General features: G+C 54.1%; 2 protein-coding genes across 4 annotated transcripts in view; one reads left to right on the top strand and one right to left on the bottom strand.

The window, feature by feature from the left end:
- Window positions 1–3,084: 3,084 nt before the first annotated feature.
- DOK2 (docking protein 2) lies at window positions 3,085–9,644 on the bottom strand. Of its 2 annotated transcripts, XM_026007974.2 has the most exons (7): window positions 9,391–9,644; window positions 8,785–8,900; window positions 7,369–8,140; window positions 6,122–6,403; window positions 5,792–5,879; window positions 4,757–4,941; window positions 3,085–4,238 (listed from the first exon to the last, which is right to left on the bottom strand). In XM_026007974.2, exons 3-7 carry the CDS (start codon window positions 7,429–7,431, stop codon window positions 3,618–3,620), a joined length of 1,239 nt encoding a protein of 412 aa, XP_025863759.1. In that variant the 5' UTR covers window positions 7,432–8,140; window positions 8,785–8,900; window positions 9,391–9,644; the 3' UTR covers window positions 3,085–3,617. The 2 variants fall into 2 exon arrangements, with proteins under 2 accessions (XP_025863759.1, XP_072575528.1); XM_072719427.1 differs by lacking the exons at window positions 8,785–8,900; window positions 9,391–9,644 and having other exon boundaries at window positions 4,757–4,938; window positions 7,369–7,597.
- A 3,716-nt stretch (window positions 9,645–13,360) lies between these two features.
- XPO7 (exportin 7) overlaps window positions 13,361–13,522 on the top strand; it is a 91,172-nt gene continuing 91,010 nt past the window's right edge. For both annotated transcript variants that reach the window (XM_072719425.1, XM_072719426.1), the window contains exon 1: window positions 13,361–13,487. In XM_072719425.1, the coding sequence (XP_072575526.1) occupies window positions 13,470–13,487 (18 nt within the window). In that variant the 5' untranslated portion in view covers window positions 13,361–13,469. The remainder of the gene's footprint in view (window positions 13,488–13,522) is intronic.

A 13,522-nucleotide genomic window follows, 5' to 3' on the forward strand; every position in this document is an offset into this window, starting at 1 on the left:
TGCCCCAGCTGATTTTATAAATGGCCATTGCAGGAGGTGGGCACCTTGGCTAATTGAATCAGTGCCTAGGAGGCAGGAGGCAGGAGGCTGGTTAGCATCACGGCTGAAAGGTGGTGGCAGCAACAGCTTGAGTGCAGCCATTAGGGAGGAGTCTAAGTGAGTCCAGACAATCTGGTCCTTGGTATATTCTGAAGCATCAAGGTGGGAACCCACCAGGGGGCCCTGGATCCCCCACCATGAGCCTGAGAGCAGGCTCATAGGGTAGACCACAGGCCAATACACACATGCACACACATACACACATGCACACACACACATACCCCATTCATGTTCTCGAAAGTAGAAAATACAAAAGAGGGCAAGAGAGAGAAGAACAGAAACAGGAAGAATGACCTGGTGTGCTTGTGTGTGCACCTGCGCAGTTACGTGACTCTGTGTACACATCTCTATGCTGGGCACCACTCGTGATGCCATTCTTCCCTGCCCCGATGTCACCTCTGCATAACGATGAGCCAGTAAAAGCAGTTTCTAAGTGTCCTGGTCACAGCAGAGCATCTCATGGTATCCACAGCTGCCAGGTAGCAGACCCTTGAGCCAAGGGAACCTTTCCTGCAGAACTGTCACTTGGTCTTACATTGCCCTGTCCCCTGGAGACCAGTCTGTTTCCTGACCTATGAATTTGCCTCTGACAGCCAGGCTGGCACGGAAACACTTCAAGGAAGGCTTTACCTCTGTGTTTCTGTTTGAGATGGATCCCTAAGGCTCACCCCATCATTAATCCACTCAGTCAACATCTCCTGCATAGCCACTATGTGTGCGGGCTCCAGAGGGCAGGGGATGGGTCTGTGGCATTGCCCCAGGCCCTCCCATCCCCACTCCAGGTGAGGCCCCTAGGTGGCAGGGACCACGGCATGATGCCCACGTCCTGTCCTAGGCCACAGGGCAGTTGAGGCTGACTGCACTGGCACTGACATAGCTGTCTGTAGGATGACCCACCCACCTGGTCGTGTCTTCTGAGAGGGACACTGATGGCATGGTCATTGTGCTTTACCAGCTGCCTCAAGGACTTTCATTACCCCTCCCAACTTCCCCAAATGCTCCACTTCCCCTGCCCTCCAGCCCTTACACCACCTTTCCCTAAGGCCCCTATCTACCACTTCCCTTTAGAGCAAAGCCAGCATCAGAACAGAAGTCCGAAGTCCCTGGATCTCCACGGAGAGAAAGCAGGGAGGATGGGGGCAGTTTTCAGCTTAGGGTCCCACACCGCTAGGAAGCGGCGTCCGCAGGCCTCCAAGTGGGGCTTGAGCATCTGAAGGGGCAAGGTCTGACGTGCCCATTCCTCAGGTGATCCTCTGTTCCTTTAGCAAACAAGAAAGTTCCTTCCTTCACCACTGAGCCCCCACACACCTGGCAGCAGCTAAGCCCCCAGTGGCCTTTTCCATGGGCTAACACTGCCCCCTGCTGGGATGAACTGGGACATCCACCTCAAGTGCCACTACAGGAAATTAGAAATGTGGCATCCTCGCTTAGGAGCCCCTCAACTCCTGCCCCTGGCCTGCGGAAGGGAATGACAGAAGCCCTTAGAGGCCTCGGCCTCCCTGCCTCCAGTGTATTCTGAGACTGGGATTGGAGGGTGGCAACAGGAACAACCCGTTGGCAGACAAAAGAGGCAGGACTCCTGGAAGCCCACCTGCTGCTCCACCTCTAGCCTGCTCACCCATTGCCTCAACTTCTCTTGACAAGGGGGCAAAGGCTGGGTTTGAGATAAAACTTTGATCACAACACACCTGAGAGGCTCTATCTTATTTCCCTCCTGAGCTCTGGAGCCCCTTTCCAGCTGTTTTTAGGACTCTTCTAGCTGGATACAAGAAACCCATCTTAACCTCTACACACCAGAAACCAAGCTCACCTTCTTCCCAAAACCCGAATCTTTCCAGAAACCCTATTTCTCTGTGTTCCATACCCAATATAACTCCAAGATATGCAGGCCCCATCTTGACATCTTTTGAATCCAGTCTTTTCTGGATTTCTCCTTCCATCCCAGCCTCAAACCATCCCACCCCCAGGCCCATTTTTCCACAGGGCTGATGGGATTATTGCCCACAACACACAGCTCTTCTAGGAGTCTCTGCTCAAAAGCCTCATCTCTTTCCCTTCGAATCCCTCCTTCCACAATATGGTTGGAGCCTGCCTTCCCAACTAGATGGCTGCATGTTTGCCCCACTCTGAACATGGAACTCTTTCCAGAGCACATACATACCTCCACTCACGCTCATTTTTCTGCCCACGATGCTCTCTTCACATATTCCTTCAATCTTCATCAAATTCCTTCCCACCCTTAGAGATCCACCTTCCAGATGAAGGTCTTTCTTCATATGTCCCCCGGTTAGCAGTTGTCTCCTCTGACCCCCAAGACTCTGATTTACCTCTTGTGGCACCTGCACCCACCTCGTGGAACAGGCACCTATGCCCTTGTCTCAGCGCCCTCTGAGCTGTCAGCATCTTGAAGCCAGGGTAGTCAAGAGCCTGACAGTGCTCCATGACACCGGCTGAATCGGCTGATAGCAGAAGTGCATAGACATCACGTGGCATGATATTGACACCAACTGAACGCAGGTTTTAATGAGAGGGGAGGGTACAGGGCAGAGGGACATGGGGTATTGAGGACAGATGGGGAATTACAAAGCAGGAAGGGATCTTAGAGCCTACACAGTGGACAAAGGAGGCAAGTCTTAGGAAGGCAATGGATCGATCCAAGGCCACACAGGTCTAGACCCACTTCTAGTCCATAAGAGGCTCAGGAAGTGCCAACTCTTTCCCGTCCTCCAGGACAGTTCTTCACACACATACCCTGCTTCCCCGCTATTTTCCTAGGATTGACCCCAAGCTGGAAAAAGGTTAGAGAAGCTTAAATGTCTTTCCCAAGGTGCCCTGACTTTCAGAGACCTCCCACTCTGTGGACAAATGCTTGGGACCCAGCCTAGGCCCAGAGAGGATCTTGCTGCTGGGACAGGAGGTATCCATGGTGGCCAATTGAAGCTTTCATCCCCATCCCCACCCCACAGCACTGATGCCACACATAAATATTCCGGAAATGTTTAATGCCACAGAGAAATCCAAAACCTCCAGAAAGTTACAGTCATCCTCCTGGGTGCCTGGAGCCAGGGCTGTCCCCAGGAGGCAGGAGGCGTGCATAAGCCAAGGAACCAGCAATCTGCTGACATCCTTCTGTCCTCTGCCCTAAATGCCAAGGTTCCTTTAGGCTGGGGAAAGAAGAGGAAGTAGAAAAGGGGTAGGAGGAGGGTGTGTCTCTTTTAGGCACTCTTCCTGTGTTAGGATGATGACTCATATGGCAGGCCCTGGGAGGGACAAGTCCTCAGACCAGACAAAGGCAGACCAAGTCCAGGGTTCCGGAAGGAACAGAGGGAAGTTCCTGGAATGCAGCAGCCAGAAGGAGTAACCAGCAGAAACTAGAAGGGAGGCCTGGTGCCTCCATCACACTCCTTGCTCCTTCTCATAGGCCTCTGACCCCACCCCAGTGGGGACAGGCAGGCTTCAGCCCCCACAGGCTTCAGCACCCACATCTGATAAGATCCATACCTCCTCCACTTTAGGCATCACTTTGGGCCTTTCTTAAGTATGACATTGTCATATTCAGTTCCCTGCGGCCAGCCAGAGGCAGAGAAGTCCTGCCCCGCTGAGTAGACGTGCTGGCTGCCGCTGGGGTCCCTGTCAGCTGCGGCCTGCCTCCTCCAGGCCTCACCCTGGGGCTCCTGTGGGCAGTCATACAGGGACAGGGCAGCCAATCCCTCAGGCTCATCGTATATGTGGTCAGGTCGTGGGGGTGGGTGCTCCTCGATGCTGTCATACAGAGGGTCCGCCGGGGGCTGGGGAGGGACCGCCAGGATGCCCCGCAAGCTCTTCCCCAGGTTGCGGGCCACGGCATCAAAGGGCACTGCATATTCCCCCTCTGGGCCCCGTGGCTGGGCGGTGGACACTGGAGTGGAGGGTGACAGAGGTGGCAGTGAGTCGTGGGGCCGGGAGTAGGGGCTTTCTGGCCGGGGCAGCACCAGAGGGGCTGTGGCCGGCTGGCTTTGGGGCCCGGGAGGGGCACTGTTCTTCTGGGCAGAAATGGCTTCTTCCAGGGCCAAGAAGATCTCGTTGCCTTGCCGGGTTTCAAACTCAAAGTTGCCCTCTCCAGAGACGCAGCGCCGGCCCGCCTCGAAGGAAAAGGTTACCTGGGTGGTTGGGAGAGGGAGATGATTAGCCAGGCCGCAGGGTGGGGTCGCTTCTGCTGGACCCAGACCCCAACCGCAAACCTGTCACTTCCGACTTCCCTCCACAGGAACTGCTTCTCCTCCTTCTGGGCTCTTTCCTCAACAAGCAAAGCCCTCACCCTTCCTTCTCCCTCCCTCCATCCAAGCACAGAGCTTGGTACCTAGTCAACCTCAGTAATACCAGCCACCATTTATGCCTCTGACCTGTCCACCTCTTGCTGTTCTCCTGTCCCTCTACCCCCTCCCACCCCCTCAGTATCCCTGATGCCCCCCCTATTCCTGACCCCTCCCCCACACACCTCCACCCCACACCTTCTCTCTCCTTCCCCTGGCTCTTAGCCTTCTGCTGGCTTTTATCCCTGTCTTTCCTTCCTCATCCCATTCTCTCCTCTTTTGAGGGCCCCTTCGCCCTCTCCCTGACCAGCTCTTCCTCACAGCTCTTCTCTCCTTCAGCCTGCCCTGCGGCGGCCCTTGCTCACCTTGTCCCGCCCAAAGCGCCTCAGGAACCTGTAGGGCCACTCGTAGAGCTGGGTGCCCCGCTCAGGGCCACTCCACAGCTCCAGGGCACTCTCTCCAGCCCGGAGGATATAGGATCCCCGGAGCCGGCACCTCTCGCTGGCTTCTGTGGGTCTCATGGTCACGGCAAACTCCTTGCGGGGGGCTACTGTTAAGGGTGGGGAGGGGGAGAAGGTGGTAAATGGGAAACAGCTGACCTGCCTCGATTCTGCCCTGTTCTAGATGAAGGTGCCAGAGGCCTCCAGGAAAAGCATTAGCCATGTGCCCGTGACCCCACAGCCTGGGCTGAGCTGCCCTAGGACAGGTCACACTCCCCAAAAGCCAGATCCCTCCACCCCTTACCCTAGCGGCATCATGCCCTAGCCACATGCACCCCGACATCATGCCCACATCCTTCCTGCCCCTTGCCAGAGCCACAGCTTCGTCCCCTCCATCTAATCTCCTGTCCCCACCCAGCCACCTCCCAAGTCCTGTCACAGCTGCAGGTGTGGCCATCCCAGCCCTCCCTGCTCTCAGCCTACCCACCCGCCCCTGATGCCCCCCAGTGCCCTCTGTGAGGCGGAGCTGGAATGTCACCCCTGTCCACCTGCTCCCCCACACACACCCAGCCGGGTGGGCGAGACATCACAAACCGGGACTGTCTCATCAGCAGAAAGCTCCCTTGCCACAGGACACCTTAAACCCCCAGAAATAAAACCATTCTCAGACAGAGAAGGCCAGAGGGTTCACTGGGCGCTCCTCTGCTGACCCCGACCCCCCCACCCCCAGCCTCGCCCTCTCCCCGCAGCGGGGCCCAGGGGACAGGGCCTGAACCACGGCTGAAGGCCTGACACTCGGGGCAGGCCAGGCTCCCCCAGCTCGGCCTCCCGGAAGCGATGCAGAGAGGCTGATAAGGGGGCTGGCCAGGGCTGGGGGCAACCACAGGGCAGGAAGAGTCAGCCGCGGCTGAGGCCCCAGCCCCTCCCGGCACAGCCTCCCGAGAAGAGGCAGCCCCTCACCTGCGGTCGTGCTGCTGTACAGTTCATTTTCCTCCATGTGGGGCCGGCTGCCCTTCCCCGCTGGCCCCGGCAGCTCCTTCCTCTGGCCCTGAGGAAGAGGCCAGGGTCTCAAGACCGCCACCAATGCCCAGCCCACGGCCAGCCCAGGCCTCCCTCCCGAGCACGCTCAGCCTGCTGTCCCTGCATTCTGGACTGGGGCTCCCCCGCCTGCCCCCCCCAAGCAACTGCCCCCAGCATCCTGACCTTGGCTCTTATCACACCTGTCTGCAAGTACAGACTGCCCCCCCATGCCATGCCCCCTCCTCTCCGCCCCCCCCGGGGGGCGCTCACAGAGAAGGCCAAGAGGCAGATGGCCTGGATCCAGTCGCTGCGCTCCGCAGCCGGGGCCGCCAGCAGGTACGGACGCTCCTTGGTCTCCAGGAGGAAGGCGCTGGTGTCCCGGGGGCTGCTGGCCTCCCCGCCGGCCTCGGTCACGCGTAGGCAGTCACTGAGGCGGATCACCTTCCTGGCGGCCTCTCCCCGTCGCGGCTTCTCCGAGGCCTCCTGGAGCTCCAGCCGGGCCAAGGCGCAGTCTGACTCTCCATACAGCATAGCCCCGAAACGGCGCCATTTCTGAATCCAGATGCGTGGCAGGTGGGGTGCCCAGAGGGAGCCACCCGGAAAGGGACAGACGGTGACCAAAGGGGGAAGAGGAGGAACCACGGGGGAGGCCGTGGGGTGGCACTCAGACGAGGAGAGTGGCAAAGATCACAGGAGAGCCAAGGGAATCAGAGAGAATAACAGGGACCTTAGCGACTAGAAAGCATTGCAGGTCTGCCACCCACAACCAAGGAAGAGGCAGTGACAGCAGGTAGAGTGCAGAAGGCAGGAGGGCACAATAGTGAGCCCCCCAAAGGCAGAATGCAAGGCAGGCCCAGCCCAGGTCCCTGAAACCCAGAGGAGGATTGAGAGGGTGGCACCAGGGCCACCCTCACTCTGCGCGAGGTCCTACAGGAAGCCCCAGGCCAGGAACTTCAGCCCACCCTCTTGAGCCTTCCTACTTCATCCCTTGGCAGGTTGGGTCATGAGAGAGACAGAGAAGCCCTGGCGTGGCTCAGCTGAGGGAAAGAGGACTTCCTCAACCAAGGAAGGAAAAGGAAGCTGGCCACAGAGACCCTCGCTCCAGCTTACCACCGGCCAAACTCACCCCACTGGAGCAAGAAAGGGACACGGGAACCTCTACTGCAATCCCAAATTATCTCCCCCGCTGCTCCTCCCCTTCCCTTCCCAAGCACCCCCTTGAGAAGTTACTGGAGAGCCAAAGAGGCAAGAAATGGAGTCACAGAACCTCCTTTACACCCTCCCCACTGGCCCAACAGCCGTCTGCAAAGCACACACTTTGGGGCCTGGTTGGGGAAGCGAGCGGCTGCTAAGGAAAGACCCCTCCGAAGATTGGGCCCTGGGTGGAACGTGGTGGGTGGCACAGTGCTCACCTTCCCATGAGGGTTTTGAAACATTCAGGGGCTCCTTCTCCTCCCCAGGAATTTTTAGCAGCCCCCCAGGCCCTCCGCCCAGTTCCAGCACAGTCTCACCCTTACCTTTCCAAAAGTCTGCTGCTGTAGAAGGTACAGGAAGCCCTGTTTCACTGCCACTTCTTCCATCCTCCCACCATGCCGGCACCCCAGCCCTACAGCTCTCTCCTACTCCCGCCCTCTTTCTCTCCTCCCTGCCGTGTTCCCCCTTCTCTCAAGTGCATTTCCTCTCAGCCTAGACTTTTCGCACTGTTCTGTTCTCGTCTGCTCGTCTGCTCGATGACGACAAACCGATAGGCCCTGTGGTTTCTTGCTCTGTGTGGTTTGTGTGTGTGTGTGTGTGTGTGTGTGTGTTTGACGAATGAATTTCATGCACAAGCTTCCTGCATTTTCATTGAGTAAGATAATTTCCGAAAAGCCAATTTTCAGTTTTTCACCTAACAACAGCACAGGTGCAGAAGCTGGCCAAGGAAGGGCTGACCGAGGAACGAACGAGGAAGGGCTGACCTATAGCAACAAGGAGACCCAGGACGAAATTTAACAGTAAAACCAATAGCAAAATACCCTCACACTCCAGCTGCATGCTCAGCATGACACAGCTGGAAGGGAACTTAAAAATCAACCGGCCTAAGTCCCAAATGTAGAAATGAACGGACTGGGGGCACCTGGGTGGCTCCATCAGTGAAGGGTCCCACTCTTGATTTCAGCTCAAGTCATGATCTCAAGGTCTTGAGATGGAGCCCTGTGATCACAGTCATCTGGCCACACACTCAGCGGGAGCCTGCTTGGGACTCTCTCCCTCTTCCATTGCCTGTCTTCCTGCTGGCATCCTCTCTCTCTAAAATAAATAAACAAATCTTTAAAAATAAATAAATAAATAAATAAAAATGGTAGAGTGAGGCTCCAGAAGACCAGAGGGACATGTTGAAGGCCACTCAAACCAGAACCTAGGTCTCTCAGCTCAGTAAGAGCTAAGCCACACACACACACACACACACACACACACACACACACACACACACAGCATAAATGACACATCAGACAGAAGCTCATCACTTTCACACACAGCTGCAACTATGTTTCACTCTGAAGGGAGCACTCCCTGCTCCAGACAACTGCACACACACACAACAATCAATTCTTTGGGATTCTAGAAACATCCCCACACTGAAACATGCTATTTCTTGGAGCACATCCAGAGAGTTGAAGTTCACCAGAAGGTGAACTGGAAGGTTCTTCCAGTCTTTGTGAGCATTGTAAAGGCACTAGAGTTTCACCTGGACATTATCTTTTTAAGTTGCAATAGCAATCTTTTATACTAAAAAAAAAAAATTTAAAGACTTCATAGTTGCCAAAACAAAAGTATTCCTTCATAGTTGCCAAAAGTATTCTAGTAACAAAAGTTACCAGAGCTTCCAGGCACACAACCTTACCAGCCATACTATCTATCCCTGGAAGAAGGGAATGCAAGTATGAACCCACCTATTTGTGACTGTTCTGAGGTCACAGGGCTGGTAGGGACAGGAGGAAGAACCAGGGTTCCTGATTTTTAATCCAGTGGTCTTTTTAATGCTGGCCCCTAAATGCAATCCAGACTCCTAGATGCAAGAAGATACATTGCTTTGGGGAAAAATGAAGGTCCCCAGAGAATAGTTAACTTAGAGACAGATGGTTTAGAGAACAATCTGATGGAGGCATGGTGTAGAAATGTTGGGGAACCAGAGAATTAGACAAGCACTCTTGGGGTAACCCCATAATGGGTGCTTATATAATCGGGCCATTTCCTCTACCACGGGGTTTTGTTTGCCTTGGGAAGGAGAGCAGAGCAGTGCACTGTTCAGGCCATCTGCTGTATATGCCGTGTGCTTTACCAAAACAGCTTTAAAAGATGAATGTTATGAGCTCTGGGAGGAGAGGGCTGAGTCATGTAGAGCTCACAGCACTCAGCCCTGCTGCCTGCATTTGAACAGGTTGATCCAGAGATCAAGGATGCTGGTGTGAGAAAAGCTCTTTAGGAAGTGGTCAGGAGTACGGACATGGGGCAAGGTCTACTCTGTCTCTCTAGTCCCTAAGGAGAGGCAATGTTACCTGGGAGCCATTTGGTCTTTTAGCCATCAGCATCTTCTTATGGAGTGAGAAGAAGAGAGCTTTTAGAGTCATCCTGAAGGCTGCCAGAGTGGTGTCTTTCCAACACTAATGTGTAGATCCTGTAAAAAAGTGCAGATTCTGTTACGGCAGATCTGGAGTGAGACCAGAGATGCTGAAAGGAGGAAAACAGAAGCCACCGGTCCCCCTACGACTCTGATCGCCTTTCCCTAAGGCAAATCGGACACATTCCACTCAGAACCACAGGGGGGCACCCAAGCTTACTAGATTACTTGATAGCTATTTACACCTGAATGCCTGGGCCCCACAACCAACCACAAGCCACCCCTTGCCTCTGGTAGCTAGAAAAACTCTTTGGCTGTTGTCTGCAGATGGAACAGCAGGAATGTATTATAAGTGACACACATTAAAAGCCTCCCACTTTCCTTGGCAGGACTTGTGGGATCCCTGCAGTGGAAGTTCTAACTCCAGTACCTTCTGTCTGGCCACAAGCAAACCCTGTGAGTAGAGAGACCCAGGAGACATAGCTCCAAGACAGAGTAGAAGGGCAGAAAATTAGAGGCGCTTTAGGTTACCCAGGCACCAATGATGGGAAGAGAAAGCATTCTAAAGGAAAGAGTCCCAGTGATTTATACCAAGGCACAAGTGGGTTCTGGAGTGCTCTTTGGTTTCTCTTTGCTTTTATTGGAAAGGAAAGGACACACCACACCCCATCTGTGCTTCAATATAAGCCAGGGGATCCTTTCATTTACACTGGTTTCTCTCAACAGGAGTTAGGAACCATGCAGGTCAGAGAACACAGCTCCAAGAGCTCTGCAACTTTTTGTTATTATTCTCACCACTGATTAGCAACTAAATCCTTAACACAAAAGGATTTATGAGCTTGTCTTTGGGGATAAAAAAGAACGGAGCAGAGACTGTGTCTGATTCCTTGGGCAGGCTTAGAGATTAGGTGACTGCCCTAAGTGACAGACAGGTGGGACAGTTACCCCAGTGCTAGGGCTGGGCACACAACAGGAAAGAAGATATTCAATGGGCATGGAGCTTGCGTGGGCCTGGGGAGGATGGAGAACTGAGGAAAGAGATACATGACCTGGGGTCATAAAAGATCCTCCTCTGCTTCCCCTCAACCCAGTGGTTCCTGACTGTGGAGGAGGGAGCACAACACCAGTCTCCCAAGTTTTCTTCTTAATCTCACCCTTTCTCCAATAAGTATTTTCACTTCTCCCAGTACTAGGAAGGGGAGACCCCATGCTGGAAACTCTCTGAAAAGAAGGGCCTATAATAGAATATAATAATTATGTTACTTCACGTTGACACAACACTTCAAATGTTTTATGTTCTCATATAAACCCACACACACCATAGAATGAGACAGAGACATAAATAAGTTAATTAACTCAGAAATTATTTATCGAGGGATGCCTGGGTGGCTCAGCAGTTGAGCCCGGGATCGAGTCCCACATCGGCTCCCTTCGAGGAGCCGGCTTCTCACTCTGCCTCTCTCTCTGTCTCTCATGAACAAATAAGTAAAATCTTTTTTAAAAAATATTTATTGAGCACCTACTCTGTACAGGCGTACGAGGTACAAGGCATAAACAAGACAGAAGGTGGTTCCTTTCTAATTGGAGACCCTGACAATGAAACGAGTATGCAAGTAAATAGCTCTGGACAGTGAACAATGCTATAAGTATGACAGGGATGGGGTCAGAGGACAACTCTCATAGAATGGTGAGAAAAGCCACTGAGGAGATAACAACAGCACTAAGAAGTCAATGACAGCAGGGAACTAGCTACTTAACGATCTGGAAAACCATACCGGGCAGAAGCGACACCAAATGCAAAGACCCTGAGAAAGAATCACCGTAAATGTGAGGAGCTGCAAGAAAGCCAGAACGAACAGAACATTGTTAGCAAGAGATAAGGTAAGATTACATGGCTTCTCGGGCCACACCAAAGATTGGGAATGTATTTTAAATGCAACAGAAGGCCACTTAAGGATTTTTATGCAAGGGTGTAATGATCTAATTTATGATTTTAAAATAATGTTCTGCAGCTGTATGGAAAACAGATTATCACAGGGCAAGGCAGGAAGCAGGGAAACTACTTAGGAATCTATTACCAGACCTCAAGAAAAATGTGATGTAGCTTGGACCAGGGTGTTAGCAGTAGAAATGAAGAGAAGCGGCCAGATTTGGGAACGTATTAAATATAAATTAAATGGGACTTGCAAGTGGATTGGATGTGAAGGACTGTTGAGATGCTAGGAATCAAGGTAATGCCTGGGTTTTTAGCTGAGCAACTGGGTAAAGAGTGGTACCATTTACTGATGAAAAGAGGATAGAGTACCAAGCGTGGGGAGCTGGATTGGTTGGGGAGTAAATGGGGGCCTAGACCACAGACAGCTGTCACTCCCACCCAATCAGGCAAGTAAGGAATTGGAAGATTGCCACTGCAATTGTGACTCCAAGAATATACCACTGCAGCTGCAATGCCAAGGTCGGGAAGCCCCTGACTCACCATCCCCACTCAATACAATTAGGGAGCTTATGATTGGACACTAGGAAAACAAAACACAGCACAGCACAACACAACACGACATCCCAGGGGTTAGGCTTGCCAGAAGCAACAGTCAAAAGCTTCTGCCTCACTTCTGCCTCCAAAAATCTTCCCTCAGTGAATCTAATTGGCAGAGGCGATCTTGCATAGGGAACCCTAGCTGCAAGGAAGTCTGGGTAATGTAGTTTTTAGGCGTCCTACCTCTGCAAATCAGAACGATTGCACTAGGAGGACCCAGGTTGAAATGAATGCTGAGCACCAGGCCTCTCTGTCCACAACAGGAAGTGATTCACTACCACCTTCATTTCCATTGCAGGTGGTAGCCCACAGTCGGTGTAAACTTCAAACGACCAATAGTCTCAGGATCCAGAGAAGATTTAATCTGGGGGCCTTGACTGGAAGCGAGAGTGAGATCCAGTGGAACACAGAAACCAGCATTATCTAACACTGATAATTCCCAGTGGCAAAGATTGGAATCGGCCTCAGCGGGAAAGAGACTGACCTGATCTGACCCAGAAGGTTGGCCCTCCCAGTCAGACTGAGCCCAGGGGTCCTAAACACCCTTTATCTCACCCTACGGCCACCGCCACCACCTCTTCCCAGCATCTGACCCCTCTCAGGAGGCAGCCTAGAGAACTGCTTAAGATAATGATCTACTTGCGAACATTGCAACTGTGCCTTCTGCGTGTTTCCATTGTCACCACTATTTGGCGGCAATTAGCATGAACGTTTCTGGAGGAGCAAAAGGACAGAGGTGAAAAGAGGGGAGATCACTATCCGGGTCCGAGGGCAACGGCCCTGATCCCCTGCAGCAGAAAACTAGAAAGACAAACATAAATTCGGTCGACGTCGAATTGGAAATTCATTGGAAAGTAAATAATAATGCAGACATCCTAAGTGTGGGGTGGGGGTGGGGGGGCACACGGGCGGAGGGCGCAGCGAAGACCCGTCGGGGTGGGATGGGACAGCATTTGCACGGTCGGGGTGCGGAGGCGGGCATCCAGGGGCAGGTCGAAAGGACACTCGGGGAGACAGGCGTCCACCAGGTGCTGGGATCCGGGCGGGGACAGGTCCCGGCCCCTCTCCCGGAGCCGCCGCCAAGCCGGCCGGCCGCAGGCAGCCCCAAGTCCCGCTCCAGCGCCCGCCCGCGCGCCCGCCCGCCGCAGCCGGCGCGGCCCCTTTAAAAACCATGTAAACAAAGCTTTGTTCCCCCGGCGCCCCTCCCTCGCGCTCCCCCGGCCCGCTCCCTCTTCCCACCCCCCGCGTCTCCGGGCCGCTGACGTTGCCCGCGCCTTTACGCCGTCCCAGCGGCGCTGCGCATTCTCCAACCGCGGCCGCGGCCGCCGGGGCCTGCGCAGCCGAGCAGCGCTACGCCGCGAGCGTAGCGCGACGAGCCCCCAGCGCGCAGGCGCAGCGGCGACGGCGGCGGCGGCGGCAGCGGCCCCGGCCGAGGTGCGCGCTGGGGGGGAGGGGGGGCCGGAGAGGAGCATGAATGGAGCAAAATGGCGGATCATGTGCAGGTGAGAGGAGCCGCGGGGGGGAGGCGGCGGCCGCG

Source organism: Vulpes vulpes, chromosome 9 (genome assembly GCF_048418805.1).
Source record: "Vulpes vulpes isolate BD-2025 chromosome 9, VulVul3, whole genome shotgun sequence".
Taxonomy (NCBI): domain Eukaryota; kingdom Metazoa; phylum Chordata; class Mammalia; order Carnivora; family Canidae; genus Vulpes; species Vulpes vulpes.